Raw genomic sequence first — 17903 nt, 5'->3', positions numbered from 1 at the left:
CAGCTGGACCTCCTCAGGTATGTGGCTGGATGCTTTCCTTTATCAGTCACACGGGAATTAGGCTCAACTCTGGGACAATCCTAAATACAGCTCTTCCATAGGAGCAGGAAGGCAAAGAAGTTTTCCTTCCCAAGGGCAAACCACCTAAGCCAAGTACACAAACTACTAAGGCCCTCCTGACACCAGCTGACCTCCCTTAGCCTCTTCTCCAGCCAACCTCCTGGAATCTGTCTATGATTCTCATCTGGGAACCCTGACCCTGGTCTCTGGCTCTCCCAGCCCTGGGAAGCAAATTTCACAATCTTCACAGTGCTCCCAAAGACTCCAAAGCCTCAGTCACCTGCCCAGAGGCCAATAAAGCTTGCAGGCCACCCATTCAAGGTGAGAAGCGATGCTGAGTTGGTTGTGGGTAGTACTAGGGCCATGTCAGGTACTGCCTTCTCTAAATTGCTACTTTATTGAATATGTAATTGTACATTCTTTTGTCACTGAACATTAAAAATGAATTTCCAAGTAATTAAATCAATATAAATCTTATTTTTAATGACCACATGGTCTTTTATACTACAATTTATCAATTACCAGAATTTAATCAATTTATTTCTATCATCTTAATTAAATGATTACATTTATTTCTTACTGAATATTTAAAAAATATTTTTAAAATCTTCTTGAAAATGGCGAACCCAGGGGCTGGAGAGATGGCTCAGAGGTTAAGAGCATTGCCTGCTCTTCCAAAGGTCCTGAGTTCAATTCCCAGCAACCACATGGTGGCTCACAACCATCTGTAATGAGGTCTGGTGCCGTCTTCTGGCCTGCAGGCATACACACAGACAGAATATTGTATACATAATAAATAAATAAATAAATAAATATTTTTAAAAAGAAAATGGCGAACCCAGTTTCTTACACAGATAGTCTTACTTTCAGTATAAGAGTATATGTTAAGAGCCGGGCAGTGGTGGCACATGCCTTTAATCCCAGCACTCGGGAGGCAGAGTCAGGTGGATCTCTGTGAGTTCGAGACCAGCCTGGTCTACATGAGCTAGTTCCAGGACAGGCTCCAAAGCTACAGAGAAACCCTGTCTCGAAAAACCGAAAGAGTATATGTTGCTTTGCTTCATTTACCGTAGATAGCTAGAATAACTGAGAGTGAGAGAGCGCAGGAGCACACACAACCCTTTTGACGGTTTGTTAGGTGCTACATAGACCAGGTAGGCCTCAAATTCAGAGATCCATCTCCTCCTGCATTCCAAGATCTGGAATTAAAGGCATGAGCCACACGCTCCGCTAAACATGGTGTTTTTAGGTTGCATTTTTTTTCCAGTCATAATTTTTTTCTTGTTGTACTATATTACTTCATGGATAAACGATAAAATACCATTTTAAAAAACCCACTGTGTTCCTAGCAGCCAATATGCAGATTATTTTTTGTGTACTGTTTTTCTGTTTGCTCACTTCTCTAATATCTAAGAGTTAGAAGTGGGGTGAAAAAAGGTGCTGGAAAAACGCCTTCTCAGACATTACAAAGAGCTGGGCGCGGTGGCTTATGCCTGTAATCCTAGCATTTAGGAGGCTGAACCAGGAGTCTATGAGTTTGAGACCAGCCTGAAGTCACTTTAAATAGTGACTTCCAGGCCGGTCTAAAACACATAGTGAGAACTTGTCTCAAAAAAAAAAAAAAAAACCCAAGAAGATATTGCATGGAAAAAAACATGAATTCAATTCTATACTTCAAGTTTGGCTCAAGAAGTAAGTCAAGTCATATTTGTCAAAAGAAAAACTGAAGACATTTCTTTGACATAAAACACACATATACACACATAGATCTCTATATAAACATGTATACTACAGGAAAATCAGTAAGATAAAGACATTGCTCAAGGATGGGGAGGTGGCTCAAGAGGCTAAGAGTGCTTACAGTTCTTCATGAGGACCCAGCACCACAGGGGAGGGGAGGGGCTTACAATGGCCTGTAACTCCAGTTCCAGGGATCTGGTGCCCTTTTCTGGCTTTCATGGGCACCAAGCACATGCATGATGCACATATGCACATGTAGGCAAAACATTTACACACATAAAATATAGACAAATACGTCTTTTTAAAATTATCTTTTTTTTTTTTTATTTTCGAGACAGGGTTTCTCCGTAGCTTTGGGTTCCTGTCCTGGAACTAGCTCTTGTAGACCAGGCTGGCCTCGAACTCACAGAGATCCACCTGCCTCTGCCTCCCGAGTGCTGGGATTAAAGGCGTGCGCCACCACTGCCCGGCATTAAAATTATCTTTTAAAAGACTTATTTGTCTACATTTCCATCTCTTCCAAAATTAAGGGTCAATAAGGAGCTATGTGAATCTCAAATGCTGTAAGAAACTACCATTTTATAGCATTAATTCTGCTTTTATATATGATAGGAGAAAGGAAATCTTTCCTTATACATTTCTACTAGGAGGAATACAAATAAAACATAATACAGAAAAACTTTCATAAATAAAGCAGTTAATAGAAATAATCTTCTAATAAGGCATATTTACTACTTAGTGAAGAAACTGATCACTGTTTGAGTGTCACTGTTAAGGGCTGGGGGCTGGAGGCTGCTCAGCAGTGACACTCTCCTGAAGTTCCCGTTACAGGGGATCTAATACTCCCTTCCGGCCTCCGTGGGTACCTGCACACATGTGCACACGTAAGAAAGCAGAAAGACTACCATACATACAAAATAAAAATCAATTAACAAAGTCTTAAGTTCTGGGTTTACAGCGTCTTGCACGTGTGAGAGCACACCCAGCCCCATCCTCACTCTCAGGACTGAAAATACTCACTTTTGATGTCGGAGAGATAAAATAAAGAGCTTTCATTTGTCTGACAGGTTCGCGATTCTTATAAATATTCTCTACAACTGATAACAACAAAAAAGTCATTTGATAGAACCAAAGTTTAAAATATTTTAAAATAAACTTCATTGTATTTTACATTTATAATAGTAATAAAGAAACACATTTTTATATATTGGACCTTTTTTCATGAATAAATCCTTTAAAAAAAATAAAAGGTATCTTCTTTTCTTTGAGACTGTCCGTGGCATTGTGTCAGCACCGAGGGACAGAGTAGACCTTTTACAGGTGGGCACCAGAGTACTGAACAAGCATCAATGTGCCAGAAGAAACAAGAAATGCATCAAAAAGTAAAATAAATTCTTGTCTCAGTGTGGTGGCTCAGAAGTAAAGGAACCTACTGCTAAGGCTGATGTCCTAAATTGGTCCCCAGGATCCTCTCCCACAGGAGACAGGAAGAACTGACACCAGCAGATGGTCCTGTGACCCCTCCCCCTTCTCTCTCTCTCTCTCTCTCTCTCTCTCCTACTAACATTGGATGGACAATAAGGAACAACGGTCTATAAAAGAATCAAGGCCCCCACAGTGCAGTTAGCTCTGCAGTTGCACGGTACTCTATGTATTTATCAATGGGTTTCACTCTAGTTTCTACCAGAGCAGCCTATAGGAATTTAGACAAGTTACACGGCTTCATTAATTCTCAGGGCCAGTGAGATGACTCAGCAAGTAAAGGCACCTACTGCCAAGTCTGACTGATGTCCTAAGTTCAGTCCCCAGAACTCCACGGTCGACAGAAAGAACTGACTCTTGAAGGTTGTCCTGTGACCGCCACATGTACAACAAAATGTGATGAAATTTAAAAGTAAATATTTTTATTTCTTTTAAAAAACATGCTAGTGTAATAGCAAATGCAAATTGAATATGCAATAGGTAACCAATCACTTTATTCATAAATATCAAAACATAAATATTATACATTCAGGATTTCTGAGGAATACTGGACCGACCTCCACATCTCACAACTGAGGGCCGACATGTCGGCTATGGCTAGAGCTCTAAGAACGGAAACATACCATCCTCGGAAGGAGTATCACTAGCCCAAAGCCAAAGTCTTCAGGAGCAGGGCAGCACTTACCAGTTACCCCCTCTTCTAGAAGGTCGGTCATCTTGCAGCACGACGACAGAAGCTTGGTGGTAAACTCATCTAAGAGCATTATCTTAAAACAAAGCAAGAGAGAGCATAAGCAGCTGCTGTCAAGAATAACAATTAACAAACAGGATTTTAGTAATTCCTCTTCAGCTGCATAATTTGGTGGTTTACTTTCTCAATACACATACATGTAAATATTACATACAAGTAAGGAAATAGAAATATTTCTATTTCGAAGCAGCACTTGTTCATTTTAAATATATCTAATATTTACATCAAATTTTCCAAAAATGTAATTGTCATTTACAGAATTATTGCCAAGAAGTACTGCTCAGACATTTAATATCTGCATAATACAATATGTCACCATCCCCAGCCTCTGGACAAGGACACAGGGAAATGTTAGGCGACTTGTCCAAGGTGCCACAGCTTGGAGGCAATGAAGTCTGAAAGTGACATTCTAGGCCTATGACCTTATGGAAACACCCTAAGTACAATATTCCGAAGCCCGCACTCCACAGAAGAGCAAATTACACACTCCTACCTTCCATTCGCCTTCTTTCCGGCAGTCATCGAACACTGCTGTTTTTATCTCTGTTAAGAAAGAAAAAAGGGTTAGAAATCTAGAGCAACAGTTAGAATGTGGGACTGTGTTAAAGGTTCAAAACGGCCGAGAACAACTGCAACCTGGGATGTGTGGAGGAGCTACCTAAACACTGCAGAGTAAGCTCTAAGTAAAAATACCACAGTTCAACACCTAACCTGCAGATTTAAACTGTGATAGACCCTCAAACAAGTGCATGAACATGTCCAGAAAATAGTTCTGAAACTATTATCTGACTTAGGTTTTCCTTCTTTCTTAAATCTTAAGAAAAAAAAAAAACCCATAGGAAGATCCTTCACTGGCTCAAGGCAAATCTGCACAGTGTTTTTCATCCTCATTTACTTTCCTGTTAAAGAATACATGTGGCTGGGGCTGGGAAAATAGTTCGGTGGTTAAGAACACACCTGGATGCAGAGGAGCTGGGTGGGGTTGCAGCATCCGTATCTGAAAGCTCATCATCACCTGTAACTTCCGTTTCAGGGCATCTGACATCTTTCAAGGACAATCTTGAACCAATTCCCCTCCAGTCTCTACCTCCGAAATGTTTGGATTATAGGCACACACCACCATGCATCTTTTTTTCTTTGTTTTTTTATTGATATTTATTGAGCTTTACATTTTTCTCTGCTCCCCTCCCTGCCTCTCCCCTTCCCTTCAACTCTCCCCCAAGGTCCCCATGCTCCCAATTTACTCAGCAGATATTGTCTTTTTATACTTTCTACTTCCCATGTAGATTATATCTATGTAAGTCTCTCTTAGTGTCCGCATTGTTGTCTAGGTTCTCTGGGATTGTGGTTTGTAGGCTGGCTTTCTTTATGTTTAAAAACCACCTATGAGTGAGTATATGTGATAGTTGTCTTTCTGGGTCTGGGTTACCTCACTCAAAATAATGTTTTCTAGTTCCACCCATTTTCCTGCAAAATTCAAGCTGTCATTATTTTTTTCTGCTGTGTAGTACTCCATTGTGTAAATGTACCACATTTTTCTTATCTATTCTTCGATCAAGGGACATTTAGGTTGTTTCCAGGTTCTGGCTATGACAAACAAAGCTACTACGAACATTATTGAGCAAATGTCCTTGTAGCACGATTGAGCATCCTTTGGATATATACCCAAAAGTGGTATTACTGGGTCTTGAGAAAGGTTGTTTCCTAATTTTATGGGAGATTGCCACACTGACATCCAAAGGGGCTGTACCAGTTTGCACTCCCACCAGCAATGCAGGAGTGTTCCCTTTACCCCACAACCTTTCCAGCATAAGTTGTCATCAGTGTTTTTGATCTTGGCGATTCTTACAGGTATAAGATGGAATCTCAGGGTTGTTTTGATTTGCATTTCTCTGATGACTAAGGATGTTGAATATTTTCTTGTGTCTTTCAGCCATTTTAGATTCATCTGTTGAGAGTTCTCTGTTTAGGTCTGTACTCCATTTTTTGATTGGATTATGTGTTCTTTTGGTGTCCAATTTCTTGAGTTCTTTGTATATTTTGGAGATCAGACCTCTGTCTGATGTGGGGTTTGTGTTGATCTTTTCCCATTCTGTAGGCTGTTGTTTTGTCTGGTTGACCGTGTCCTTTGCTTTACAGAAGCTTTTCAGTTTCAGGAGATCCTATTTATTTATTTATTTATTTATTTATTTATTTATTTGGTTTTTCAAGACAGGGTTTCTCTGTGGCTTTGGAGCCTGTCCTGGAACTAGCTCTGTAGACCAGGCTGGTCTCGAACTCACAGAGATCCGCCTGCCTCTGCCTCCTGAGTGCTGGGATTAAAGGCGTGCGCCACCACTGCCCGGCTTATTAATTGTTTCTCTCAGTGTCTGTGCTGCTGGGGTTCTATTTAGGAAGTGGATCCCTGTGCCAACGTGTTCAAGTGTACTTCCCACTTTCTCTTCTATAAGGTTCAGTGTGGCTGGCTTTATGTTGAGGTCTTTGATTCATTTGGACTTGAGTTTTGTGCATGGTGATAGATATCGGTCTATTTTCATTTTTCTACATGTTGATATCCAGTTATGTCAGCACCACTTGTTAAATATGGTTTCTTTTTTCCATTTGATATTTTTTGCTTCTTTATCAAATATCAGGTGTTTGAAGATGTACCACCATACATCTTAATTTGTTTAAACTTTCCTATTCTTTTAAAGATTTATTTGTATATCAGCATTTGTTTTGCCTTCATCTACATCTGTGTGACACTGTTGAATCTCCTGGAAGGGAGTTACAGACAGCTGTGAACTGCTGTGTGGGTGCTGGGAATCGAACCCGGTCCTCTGGAAGAGCAGTCAGTGCTCTTCACCACTGAGCTATCTCTCTGGGCCCCTAAACTTTTCTATTTTTAAATTAAAATGTCTTCGGTAAATACTTTTTGGAAGTTTACCACCAAGTTTTTGACACCATGTTTTTCTAAAGAAAGACAGTTCTAACACTCTAATGAATAAGCATTACTGTGACATAATAAAAAAAAATATCTGGGGTGGGGAGGCTGAGGAGATGAGTAGTTAAGAGCAAGTATTGCTCCTGTGGAGGACTAGAGTTTAGTTCCCAGCACCACACTGGGTGGCTCATATCCACCTGTAACTTGAGCCCTCCTCTACCTTCCACAGACAACTATGCTTCTGTATACACACCCATATAAACATACACATAATTAAAAGTAAAAATACATCTTTCAAAAAAATATGTTCTTTCTAGTTCCTGTCATAAATCTAAAAATCCTTGAAACTTCTATGTGACGGAGAATCTATGGCAGGCTGGAGACCTGACTCTTTTAGCTTCAGCAAGCAGCAAGCAGTCTCCACCAGAAGACCAAGCTATGACTTCTAAGGAGACAACAGGGGCAATGACCTGATTTCATCAGGAAGGCCTACACAACGAAAGTCCCATAACCCACCCACTTTCTGAGTCACTGAACGCAGTCCTGTGTAGCAATGGAGACACACCCGGCTCACAGGGAGGGAAGCCCCTTCTGGACCTCCACCTACAGACTTCAGCTGGCTGTGGATTTGTATGCTTTAGAAAAACAACAAAGAACAACCGAACAACAAAAACCCTGGTAACAGGAAGTAGTTTACAGGAGTTAGAAGGCCCGAGTTACTGAACCTGAGAGGGAAGGCAGAGTCTAGGAAGCCCCAACTGCACAATCAAGCCGGGCAGTGTGGGAAGTTGCTTGCAATTGTCATCTGAACTGGGGCAGTCTTATGGGTCTGAATCCTTAACCATGCCAAAGCTGGCCCAAAGTCGAGTCAGAATTGCACTGAATGGCAGGATACCCCATCAGCATGTGAAGAGCTGGAGAACTAGTTAGTAAGAAGGAAAATAACATATTTGCTGTTAGAAGTGTTCCGAGAAAAAGCAGTATTCAAAAGTTGTGCTCTAGGACTGGAAAGATGGGTCAGAGGTTAAGAGCATTGCCTACTCTTCCAAAGGTCCTGAGTTCAATTCCCAGCAACCACAATGGTGGCTCACAACCATCTGTAATGGGGACTGGTGCCCTCTTCTGGGCTGCAGGCACACACACAGACAGAATATTGTATACATAATAAAAAAAAAAAAAACAGTTGTGCTCTAGGGCTGGAGAGATGGCTTAGTGGGTAAAATTGCTTGTCCAGCAAGCCGAACCATCTGAGCTTGACCCCAGACTCCATGAAAGAATGAGAGAACCAACTCCTTTAAGTTATCCTCCGACCTCCAATGGCACACTGCAGCCTGTGCGAGCCCGCACTACCTTACACACACCCCACATGGATTTTACAACCTTTGATCCGATTTTGTAATCAGGAAGATTTTTGAAGGGTTAAGAAACATCACCCAAAAGTTGAGTGTGGAGGCATGGTACCCAAATCCCCAGTAACAGGAGGACAAAGGCAGAAGAATTCAAGATTATCGCCAGCTACATAGAGGTGGAGGCCGGCTGGGCTCCACAAAATCCATCTCAAACCAAACCCAAACAAAGCAAAACCAGTGGAGGCCAAGGAGTGTGGGCTGTGCAAGCACAAGGAACGGACCCTGACTCCAAGCATTCATGTGGGAAGTTAGCTGTGTGCAAGCGTCTGCACCCAAGCTGGGAACGGGATGGGGAGCGGGCGAAGGCGGCTCCCGGAGCTCACTGGCCAGCCAAGATGAACGATGAGCTCCAGGTTCAGGGAGAGACTAAGGTGGAGAGCTCCAGAGGAGCACACCTACTGCCAACCTCTGGGCTCTATCTATCACACACCAGCCCCCAACCCCCCAAAAAAGATAGAAAGATCTAGGTAGATTATGTTATAGGGGAATAACAATAAAAAAAAAAACTCTGAAGTATTTAACTGTAATTAAACCAGAAAGCAAGAGTTTCTATGGCACATGCCAGGCAAACATGAAGGCTGTTTTAAGGCAAAGCTCAGACACTCAGACTCCTTCACTGCATATACGGCAAGCTGAGCATGGAAGACAATGCAGGTCCCGACAGTTATACTACCCTCTAAGAAACAAATGCTGCTGGAGCAGGGGGGCACGTCACTAGTTTCCGAACCTTATACCTGTTCTGCCCTCCCTAGACGACAGGAGCAAGGACATGTGACTATGAGCTCTGGAAACAGAGCTAGCAGTAGCCAGGCACAGTGGTTCGTACTTGGAAAATTCTGGCACCCGGGAGGATGAGCAGGGCTGCTGTGAGCTCCAAGTCTTCCTGTGCTAGAGTAAACCTGACTTTAAAAAAAAAAAAAAATCATGAGATATAAAATAACACAAAAGAGAGAGCTGGAATGTGGCTCAGTAGCAGAAGACAAGCATCTGTGAAGCTTGGGTTCCATCCCTAGCGCCACCAAAACAATAGAAACAGAGAACAAATTTAAAGCTTAAAAGTGGGGGGGGGGTGTTACAAAATATCCTATGAATTCCTTTTCCCTACCTTATTAATTCTTATACTTTTGATTATGTCAGGTTAAGTAAATTACAATTAATTTCATCTATTTCTATTATTTTTTAATGTGGCTACCACAAAACTTTAAGCTACATCACCTAGCTCACATTATAGTTTCACTGTGTAGAAAGCACAGCCCGAGATGCTATAGATAGCTCCACGGTCAGTGTCGTGAGCTGTGGACGGAGAGAATGGGAGCACGGATAAGAAGTGGCAGGTCCCAGGTAACAGACGCTGAGAGCAGAGGCTAAGGAACCCCTCAGCAGCTAGTACTACAGAACTTAAGTACTGCCTTCATATGAGAAAACAGTGAAGAGAATCCCATCTTTCCTTCCGCGACTAACCGTGGCCCCGAGACTGATGCTCGTGCTATGCCTGGTCCATACTCACCCCCAGAGACTGCGCTCACTGCTGAAGTCTCAGCATCAGTCAGCCCATCAGTTCTCAACAATCGCACGGACCGCTTTCCTGGACTTCATTCAGTCACACACAAGAGGTTTAAGCAGTTGCACACACAAGGAGACAGCCTTCCACGAGAACTGCTCTAGACTTCATGGCTGTTGTTTTACTGACATTTTCTTAGTCACAGCCTTCGGGTATTTTCTCCTCCTCCACATTCAATCAGCAGGAATTATGGCTTGTCCTCTGGCAACTGGCCACTGCCATCAGCACCATCCTGACTTCAAACACCTTCACTGAGCTGGGGTAATAGTCTCCTAGCTGGCTTGGCTGTTTTCTCCCTTTTTCACACTCCTGCTAGTCACCTTCCTGAAACATAACCCACGGTTATAACAATATCTACCCCAAAAAGTCCTGAAACGCTCACCTGCCCACTGAGGAAAATCTAAACCCTACATTCAAGACACTCCACTTCCTGGCTTCTATCTACCCTCTAGGCTCAGCCTCCATTAGCCCAGCCACTATCCCAACAGTGACCCACGAAAACCAAGTCCCACCTGCTCTCTCTTGGGTCCTCTAGGTACAAAGGAAATCTGTGCACAACTGTAGTGCAGAGGGCAAAGGCGGCCACAGTGAAGGCAGAATGCAAGAACTAGTTAGAAAGAAACACAAGCAACACTTGCATACGACCTTAAGGCACAAAGGAGTTTCTGAGAACATGATAACAATGTATTAGAAACAGGAAATAACCTATGGATAGCTAGAATTTTAAAAGAATGACATTTAAAACCTAAGCAATGCGGAAATCATAAACAAGGAAATAAGAGTGAAAAAACCTGCCCCTTCTAAAAGATCTCTATTTCAGCTGGGAAGAGGTAACTAGTTTCTAATTGCTCTGCTCATTGTAACCCGCGGCTTCAGGACCACTCGGGCTGTGACCCGAGCCCTGATCTCTAGTCCAGCTCCTGTATCTAAGATCTGCAGACCTTTACATCTGCAAAGCCTACCAGAGGCCTAACCCAGCATGGAAAATTACTGTACTGTAACTCAGAACTGTGTTTCCCCCACAAACTCACCCCTTCCTTCTCCTCATCAGTACACAGCACCACTACCTAGTCTCCTGGCCCGGAATGTCAGTTAGATGACTCTAGCTCCTAGCTCACCACTATTCTCATCCATCTTCCTCACCAGCTTTCCACAATTCCAGCCTTCTCTCCAACAACACGGCCTAACCACAGCCCTACTGCATCCTACTCTGATTAACTTCTCAAATGCATATCCCCTCCCCTTTTATAACTTTGTCCTGGTTTGAAAATCAAATTATCACAAAAAAGATTCGGCATATACATATTATTCTGTTATTATCCTCTCTGCTAAAGATGCATCATGAATAGTTGTCATATAAATAACGAACAAAGATAACTTATTCTTTTTCTAACATCAGTAACTTTTTAAGTGACTAAAAAGAATACTGACACATCTTACTTATTCTCTTATGCACCAGGTTGCTATATTTTCCCAATTTTTTTGGTACTATACTATTGCCTTAGGATCTTTAAATGGGGCTAGTGAGATGCCTTAGCGGTTAAGAATGCTTACTGCTCTTTGAGGACCCATGTTCAGTACTTCCTAGCACCTACATGGAGGTTTATAACCATCTGTAACTCCAGTTCCAGGGAACCCAGCACCTTCTTCTCACCTCCGCAGGCACCGGGCAAACACGCAGTGCACTTACATGTATGCAGGCAAAACACACATACTTAAAAATAAATGTTAAAAAAAGAACTTCAAGTATGGGTGGGTCAGATGTTCAGTGGGTAAGGACACCTGCTGTCACACCTGTGACCTGAGTGCAATCCCTGGGACCCACATGTCCGGCAGGGACCTCCACACATGTGCCACAGTGTATACACAGGCGTACATGCATGTACAGAATACATTTTAAAATCTAATTTAAAAATCCTTTGAGAAGAGAAATTTTAAGTCTGTGTGTATATTATTATCACTTTTACTATGAAAGGTTCAGGTGGGATTGTTGAAATCACACAGCACTGTCTTCTGTCTCACTAAACTGTCGCCAGCCGCTTTCTCAACAGGCTGTAATTAATCATGCCCCACCAGCCAGCTTTCCAAGTGCTACACGACATCAATCACCTGATTCTGCCATGGGTTAAAGGGGGTATCTGGCCTTAATTTGGATTTCTCCAAGTCAAAAGCAGACTATGTCGTCTGTAGGTTGCTTCTTTTTATTTCCTCTGCTCATTTTTCTATTGGACCATTATTTTATTCATCAATACAGTAAGTCTAGTTGATAATTTCTTCAACCTTATATATTTAATTCAAATAGTATATGAAACTAGAACCTATGAAAACAAAGACTACTGCAAGAACTAAATACAAAGGCAGGGCCCAGATGTAGCCCAGTGACAGAGTCCTTGCTTGTCACACGCGCACACACACACACACACACACACACACACACACATTCTAATGCAGTTTGAAGGATTCTCTCTTAAACATGAGTGTCAAGAGGAAAACAGACTATACTATAAATTACTGGATGATAACAAAAGTCAGAACGGTGTTCATTGGGGGGTAGGGGAGGGGCTACCTTCTCCTAAATGCTTAGAGACATTCTATAGATTGATTTAGGTGGGAGTTACATGAGCAAAAACTTACCTAACTGTACACTTAACATTAGTATAGCTTATTACACTTAATTAAAATTTAAAGGTCATTTCCCCTCAGAAATAGGAACAAGAAATGGCTTCCTTTTGGCATTAACAGATGGCAAAACGCCAATGTCAGCTATTTGCGAAGAAGGGGAAATGTCATCTTCAATGATTCTCCATTAACCAGAGCATGCCTAAACCATTCAACAACTGGCTCCAACCTACCTTTTGTTCTACACGCCCCCAACCTTTGTAACAAATGCCTTGCACTGTGTGTGGTGTCCGGAAGAACTCATGTGGGTGTGTGCACACGAGCAAGGAGGCTGGAGGTCAGCAGAGCCTTCCTCCGCCACTCTCAGCCTAAACCTCTGACACAGGGTCTCTCACTGAACACGGTCATCAATACGACTAGACCAGCTGACGACACTGCCGTGCCTAACTTTTACCTGAGTGTTATGTGTTCAAACGCAGGTCCTCATGCTTGTGAGGTAGGCGCCTATCAACTGAACCATCACCTCACGCCCTCATCTTTTTAAAGAGTTTTAAGGTAGTTCCTAATGGCTGATTCTGTCTCGTGTTTTAGGTCCGAGAAATGTCACCTCGTCAGACCAACTTTTCCTGATGCACCTATTTCGTGCAGCTTCTCTCCCTGTGCGTCACAAACTGAGATAATCATGTTCACCCCGAGTTTTCCTCTTCATGTCCTGTTAATCCCCACCTTAACAAAAGCTTTAAGAGCACTGGGAACTTTCCCACAGGAATTCAATGCTGCATTAATGGGGTCTTTGAGGTAGGGAACAAGGGAAAATTTAAGAAAGTGTGTCATTTATTTAAAACAAAAATACACACTACCCACCACATTCTGCTGGGGATGTTAAAAACTTACAAGAGAGGCTGGTGAGCGGGTCAGAGGACTGTTAAAAACTTACAGCCTAGGCGGCTGGTAAAGGGCCTACCCAAAGCATGACGACCTGAGTGCAGACCCACCGAGCACACACAAAAGTCAGGCATGGTGAGCACATCTGTAAGCTCAGTTCTGGAGAGGCAGAAACAGGATCCTCAGAGCTCACCAGTCAGCCTAGCCGAGGAAGCTCCAGGTCCAGTGAGACTTTGTCTCCTAAGGTAGAGAGCATTAGATGGAGACATCTGACATTGACCTCTGGCCTCTGCAAGCATGCACATGGGCACTGGAATTTGCACATGCACACACACACGCACGCATACACACACACACATGCACGCATACACACACACACACACACACACACACACACAAACTTAAAGGGGTGTAAGACAAAAAAAAAGTGAATCTACCTTATGAAAGCTTTTCAAGAGACTCCTAACTGCAAATGGTGGCCCATGCCTGCAACCTCAGCATTCAGCAGGGAGGAGGGCTACTGCGAATTCCAGGCCAGCCTGGGCTACAGAGAGAGACCTGTCTGGAAATAAAACAAAAGGAAAAGACAAAAAGCAAAGCAAAGTAAAACAGAAGGGGCTCCCCTTAGGCAGTTGTGGGAAGGGTAAACTAAATGCTAACGCAAAGAAAGGTGGGGGAAAATAAAAGCCACTAATGGAAGTAGAAGCCCATCTGAAGTAAGACTTAGAGGCTAAAATGTGAGTAGGTAAAGAATAAGGGAAAGCGAACAAAAGACAGAGGAGTGCGCCACCAAGATAGGAAGATAAAATAATGCAATGAGAAGAAACAGTATGGCCACGGGGGAAATCACTATTGTAACACAAGGGGGACTGGAGCTAGGGAAGAGTCTATAGGGGACTGGAGTTAGGGAAGAGTCTATAGGGGACTGAGCCAGGGAAGAGCCTATAGGGGACTGGAGCTAGGGAAGAGCCTATAGTGACTGACCTAGGGAAGAGTCTATAGGGAACTGGAGTAAGGGAAGAGTCTATAGGGGACTGGAGTTAGGGAAGAGTCTATAGTGACTGAGCTAGGGAAGAGTCTACAGGGGACTGAGCTAGAGAAGAGACTATAGGGGACTGGATAGGGAAGAGTCTATAGGGGACTGGAGTTAGGGAAGAGTCTATAGTGACTGAGTTAGGGAAGAGTCTATAGGGGACTGAGCTAGGGAAGAGTCTACAGTGGGCTGGGATGAACATTAGGCAACTGGGAGCCTCTGCGGGTCTTCAAGTCAGCACTAATAAAAGAAACTACTCTGGCAAGTATTTGCTGGATGAACTGGAAAGAAAGAAAAGCAAGAACTCTGAAGCTTGGTTAAGAGGCTAAAGCAATAGACTGTGTATAAAATAAGATCCTAAACTAAAGTTTAAATATGACAGAAGCCACAGCTGTGTCAAACATTAACCCTGACTGTAGTCAAAAGACCTAGGCATAAATCTTAGGTGTAGATTTTACTTATTATTTGAGACAAGATCTCAAAGTTCAGACTGGCTTCAAACTCGCTCTACGGGTGAACTGATACGTACCTCCACCTCTAAGGATTAGGATTACAGGCATGTGCCACTATGCCTGACTCTTGGGTCTAGATTTAACAGCTCTTGTCAGACTCATTTTAATAGCATTATCAAGATATAAACCGCAAACTACAGAATTGACTCACTCAAAAGTGTACACCCTACCCATTTTCAGCAAGCTCACGGTCATGCATCCATTACTGCATGACCAACAAGTGTTGTGAGAACATTTACACTACTCTAAAAGGAAACCTCATTCCTTGGGATTGGAATATGTGTAGCTCAGTCAGTAGACTGCTCACCTAGTAAAAGGCCTTGAGTTCAATCTCCAGTACTGCATAAAACCAGTTAGGGTGGGATTTACCCATAATGCTAGCACTCAGTAGGAGAAGGCAGGAAAATCAGAAGTTTAAGATCATCCTTAGCTACAAAGTTGAGTTTGAGGGGACATGAGACCATGTTTCAAAAACAAAACGGAACCCTGTGTGGTGGCGCACACCTTTAACTTCAGTGCTCAGGATAAGGCCAGCCCAGACACAGTGAGCTCCAGGACAGCCAGGTACACAGTGAAAACCTGTTTCAAACAACTAAAACCAAAGCAAAAGAATAATTGTAACAAAAGCCAACACAGAACCCCATCCCTGTAATCTCCTCTCTCCAGACTGGAACACACTAGTCTCCTTCCTGTCTCTTTAGAGTTGCTTGTCCTGAACATTTTTCACATGAATGGTGTCATGCCATGTGGTCCTTCGTGACTGGCTCTTTACTTAGCATGTTTCCAAGATGCAATAGCATAAAATATATCGGCACTTTACTTATATTTATTGGAAAAAGATATGCATCTGTTTATGCATCCATGCATCAGCCTATAGAAATGTGAGTTATTTTCATTTTTTTAGCTATTTCTCCAGCCCCTCAATGAATATATATATATATATATATATATATATTCATTGATAGATATATATATATATATATATACACACACACACATGCTTTATGCAATAAACACTGGGTTATTATTATCTTGTCTTTTGGTTGTATTTCTAGTTACACAAGTTTAAGAGAATATTTTACAGCTTCACATCTTTTTCTTCCCGTACAGCCTGTCTGTACTGTTACCCCAAGTTAACATTAAGAGGGAAATTCTGTCATCTTCTAGCCCCCCTCTCACACTACTGACACTGGCATTACTAGCACTATGGTATCTTTTTCTCATAAGCCCTGACATAACGTACCATTAAAACTCAGAAATAATTTATACAACCCAATTTTCAAAAATGCCACCCATTTTCGTTTGAGAGTCAATACAGACAAGCTGCCTAAGGTAATTCTCTCCTTACACTACATGGGTCCCAGGGTATCCAATTCAGGTTCTCTGGCTTGGCAGCAAACACCTCTCTTTACCCACTAAGCCACCTCACTGGTCCCCAAACTAAATGTTTAAAGGATAATGTTGTCTTTCACAAAATCTCTTTATATACTTATATAAACAGTATATGCCTGTACTTACTAAGTTGGATTGTAACTTTTATACCAAGACTTCTATAAGACAGAATTCTGTTAACTAATTTCTATTCTGTTTCTTGCTCACCAAGGTGGAGTAAGAAACACTAATAAGACGTTACTCCTTTTCCACTACTAAACTATAATTACTTCGAACCCAGAGATGCCAAACAAGGAAGGTCCTTCCGGTTTGAGGCTTTCATTTCTCCTCTAACTTGGCAGGCCTAGGTTTGGTGTAATTTTAATAAAAGCTGTGGTTGATGCGGCAGAAAACCAGGAACCAACAAGTAGACCATTTAAAACCGTGAAAGAGCAGACTATACAGCGAGCTGACGCTAGACAGACTTGAGCAGTCCGATGGTCCTGTCTCAAGAACTTTTGTTGTAGTTGTTGTTGTTTAGCAAGTCGTGTTCTCCAGGAACAGTAGCAAAAGGCTCTCTTGAACAGCAACATCTGCACTTTTTAAAGGACAAGACACTGAAAAGCGTGGTAGTACAACCCTTGATGCTAACAGGAATGTGGACACTAAGGGGCCTCTGAAAGCACAAGGACGAGGGCAGGATAGAGAAGCACAGAGGTCAGATTGTGTCGGAAGGAGAGACGTCCCAGCCTGGTGGGGCGAGGGGGGAGTGGAGTGGAAACACTGTCCCCGGCCAGCGCAGGGACCGGGAGGGAAAGGCGGCCCGAGTGGCCGAGGATGGGGCTTCGCCGGTGAGCCTCACCCGGGAGAGCCGAAGCCAAGGCCGGGGAGAAGGCCGAGTGTGGTTAACCCGCCCATCCCTGGTGCTGGCACGAAACCCGACTCGCTGGGCAAGCCGGAAGGCGTCCTTCCAGGGACCTGGTCCCAAAGCAACAAGTTGCCCGTGCGGCTCCCGGAGAGGCTGCAGCGGGAACGCAAGACCCGGTGCGGCGGACCCGCAGCCTTCCAGTCTCAGCCCTGACCCCTCCGCACTCACTTCGCCACACGACGCTCTTCAGCCCCCGCTCCGTCACTGGTGGCGCCATCTTCCCCAAGTGGAGCCGCAGTCAACGCCTGCCACTCGCAACCTACTTCGGCCCTGGAACCTGCGCTCGGGGGCGGGCCCTTCCCCTCGCGGCGGGGAAGGCTCCGCCCCCTCCGCGGACCGCGCCCTCTGGCGACGTCACCTGCGTCAACACGGGCGTGCCCAGGCTGCGCCTGCACTGAGGCTGCGCAGTGTGGGCGGACGTCTGTGAGCTGGCTGGCGCCCCCTGGCGGAAATCAAAATTCAGTATCCAACCAACTAGGCATCAGAAAACAAAAGGATGTGAACTTACACGATTTATGCAATTATGAATTTATATATATGGTTGTTTGTATTTTAAAATTATATTATCTGGATTATGTGTGCACACGTGTACACGCCCAGGCTCACTCGTGAAGGTCAGAAGAGCTCAT

At 43.3% G+C, this 17903-nt stretch overlaps 1 protein-coding gene across 1 annotated transcript in view; it reads right to left on the bottom strand.

Moving 5' to 3' along the window:
• Positions 1-17576, bottom strand: part of Stxbp3 (syntaxin binding protein 3) — a 49314-nt gene extending 31738 nt beyond the window's left edge. Inside the window, exons 1-4 of the mRNA XM_041650554.1 lie at positions 17443-17576; positions 4527-4576; positions 3968-4049; positions 2821-2897 (exon numbers count right to left, since the gene is read on the bottom strand). Coding sequence (XP_041506488.1) covers positions 2821-2897; positions 3968-4049; positions 4527-4576; positions 17443-17491 — 258 coding nt within the window. The 5' untranslated portion in view covers positions 17492-17576. The remainder of the gene's footprint in view (positions 1-2820; positions 2898-3967; positions 4050-4526; positions 4577-17442) is intronic.
• Positions 17577-17903: the final 327 nt, after the last annotated feature.

The sequence above is a fragment of the Microtus oregoni genome, unplaced genomic scaffold, assembly GCF_018167655.1.
Source record: "Microtus oregoni isolate MIOR12 unplaced genomic scaffold, Mior012 000000F_ref0000247, whole genome shotgun sequence".
In the NCBI taxonomy this organism is placed as follows: domain Eukaryota; kingdom Metazoa; phylum Chordata; class Mammalia; order Rodentia; family Cricetidae; genus Microtus; species Microtus oregoni.
The sequence above is the reverse complement of the archived record's forward strand: the minus strand, read 5'-3'. Positions and strand labels throughout refer to the sequence as shown.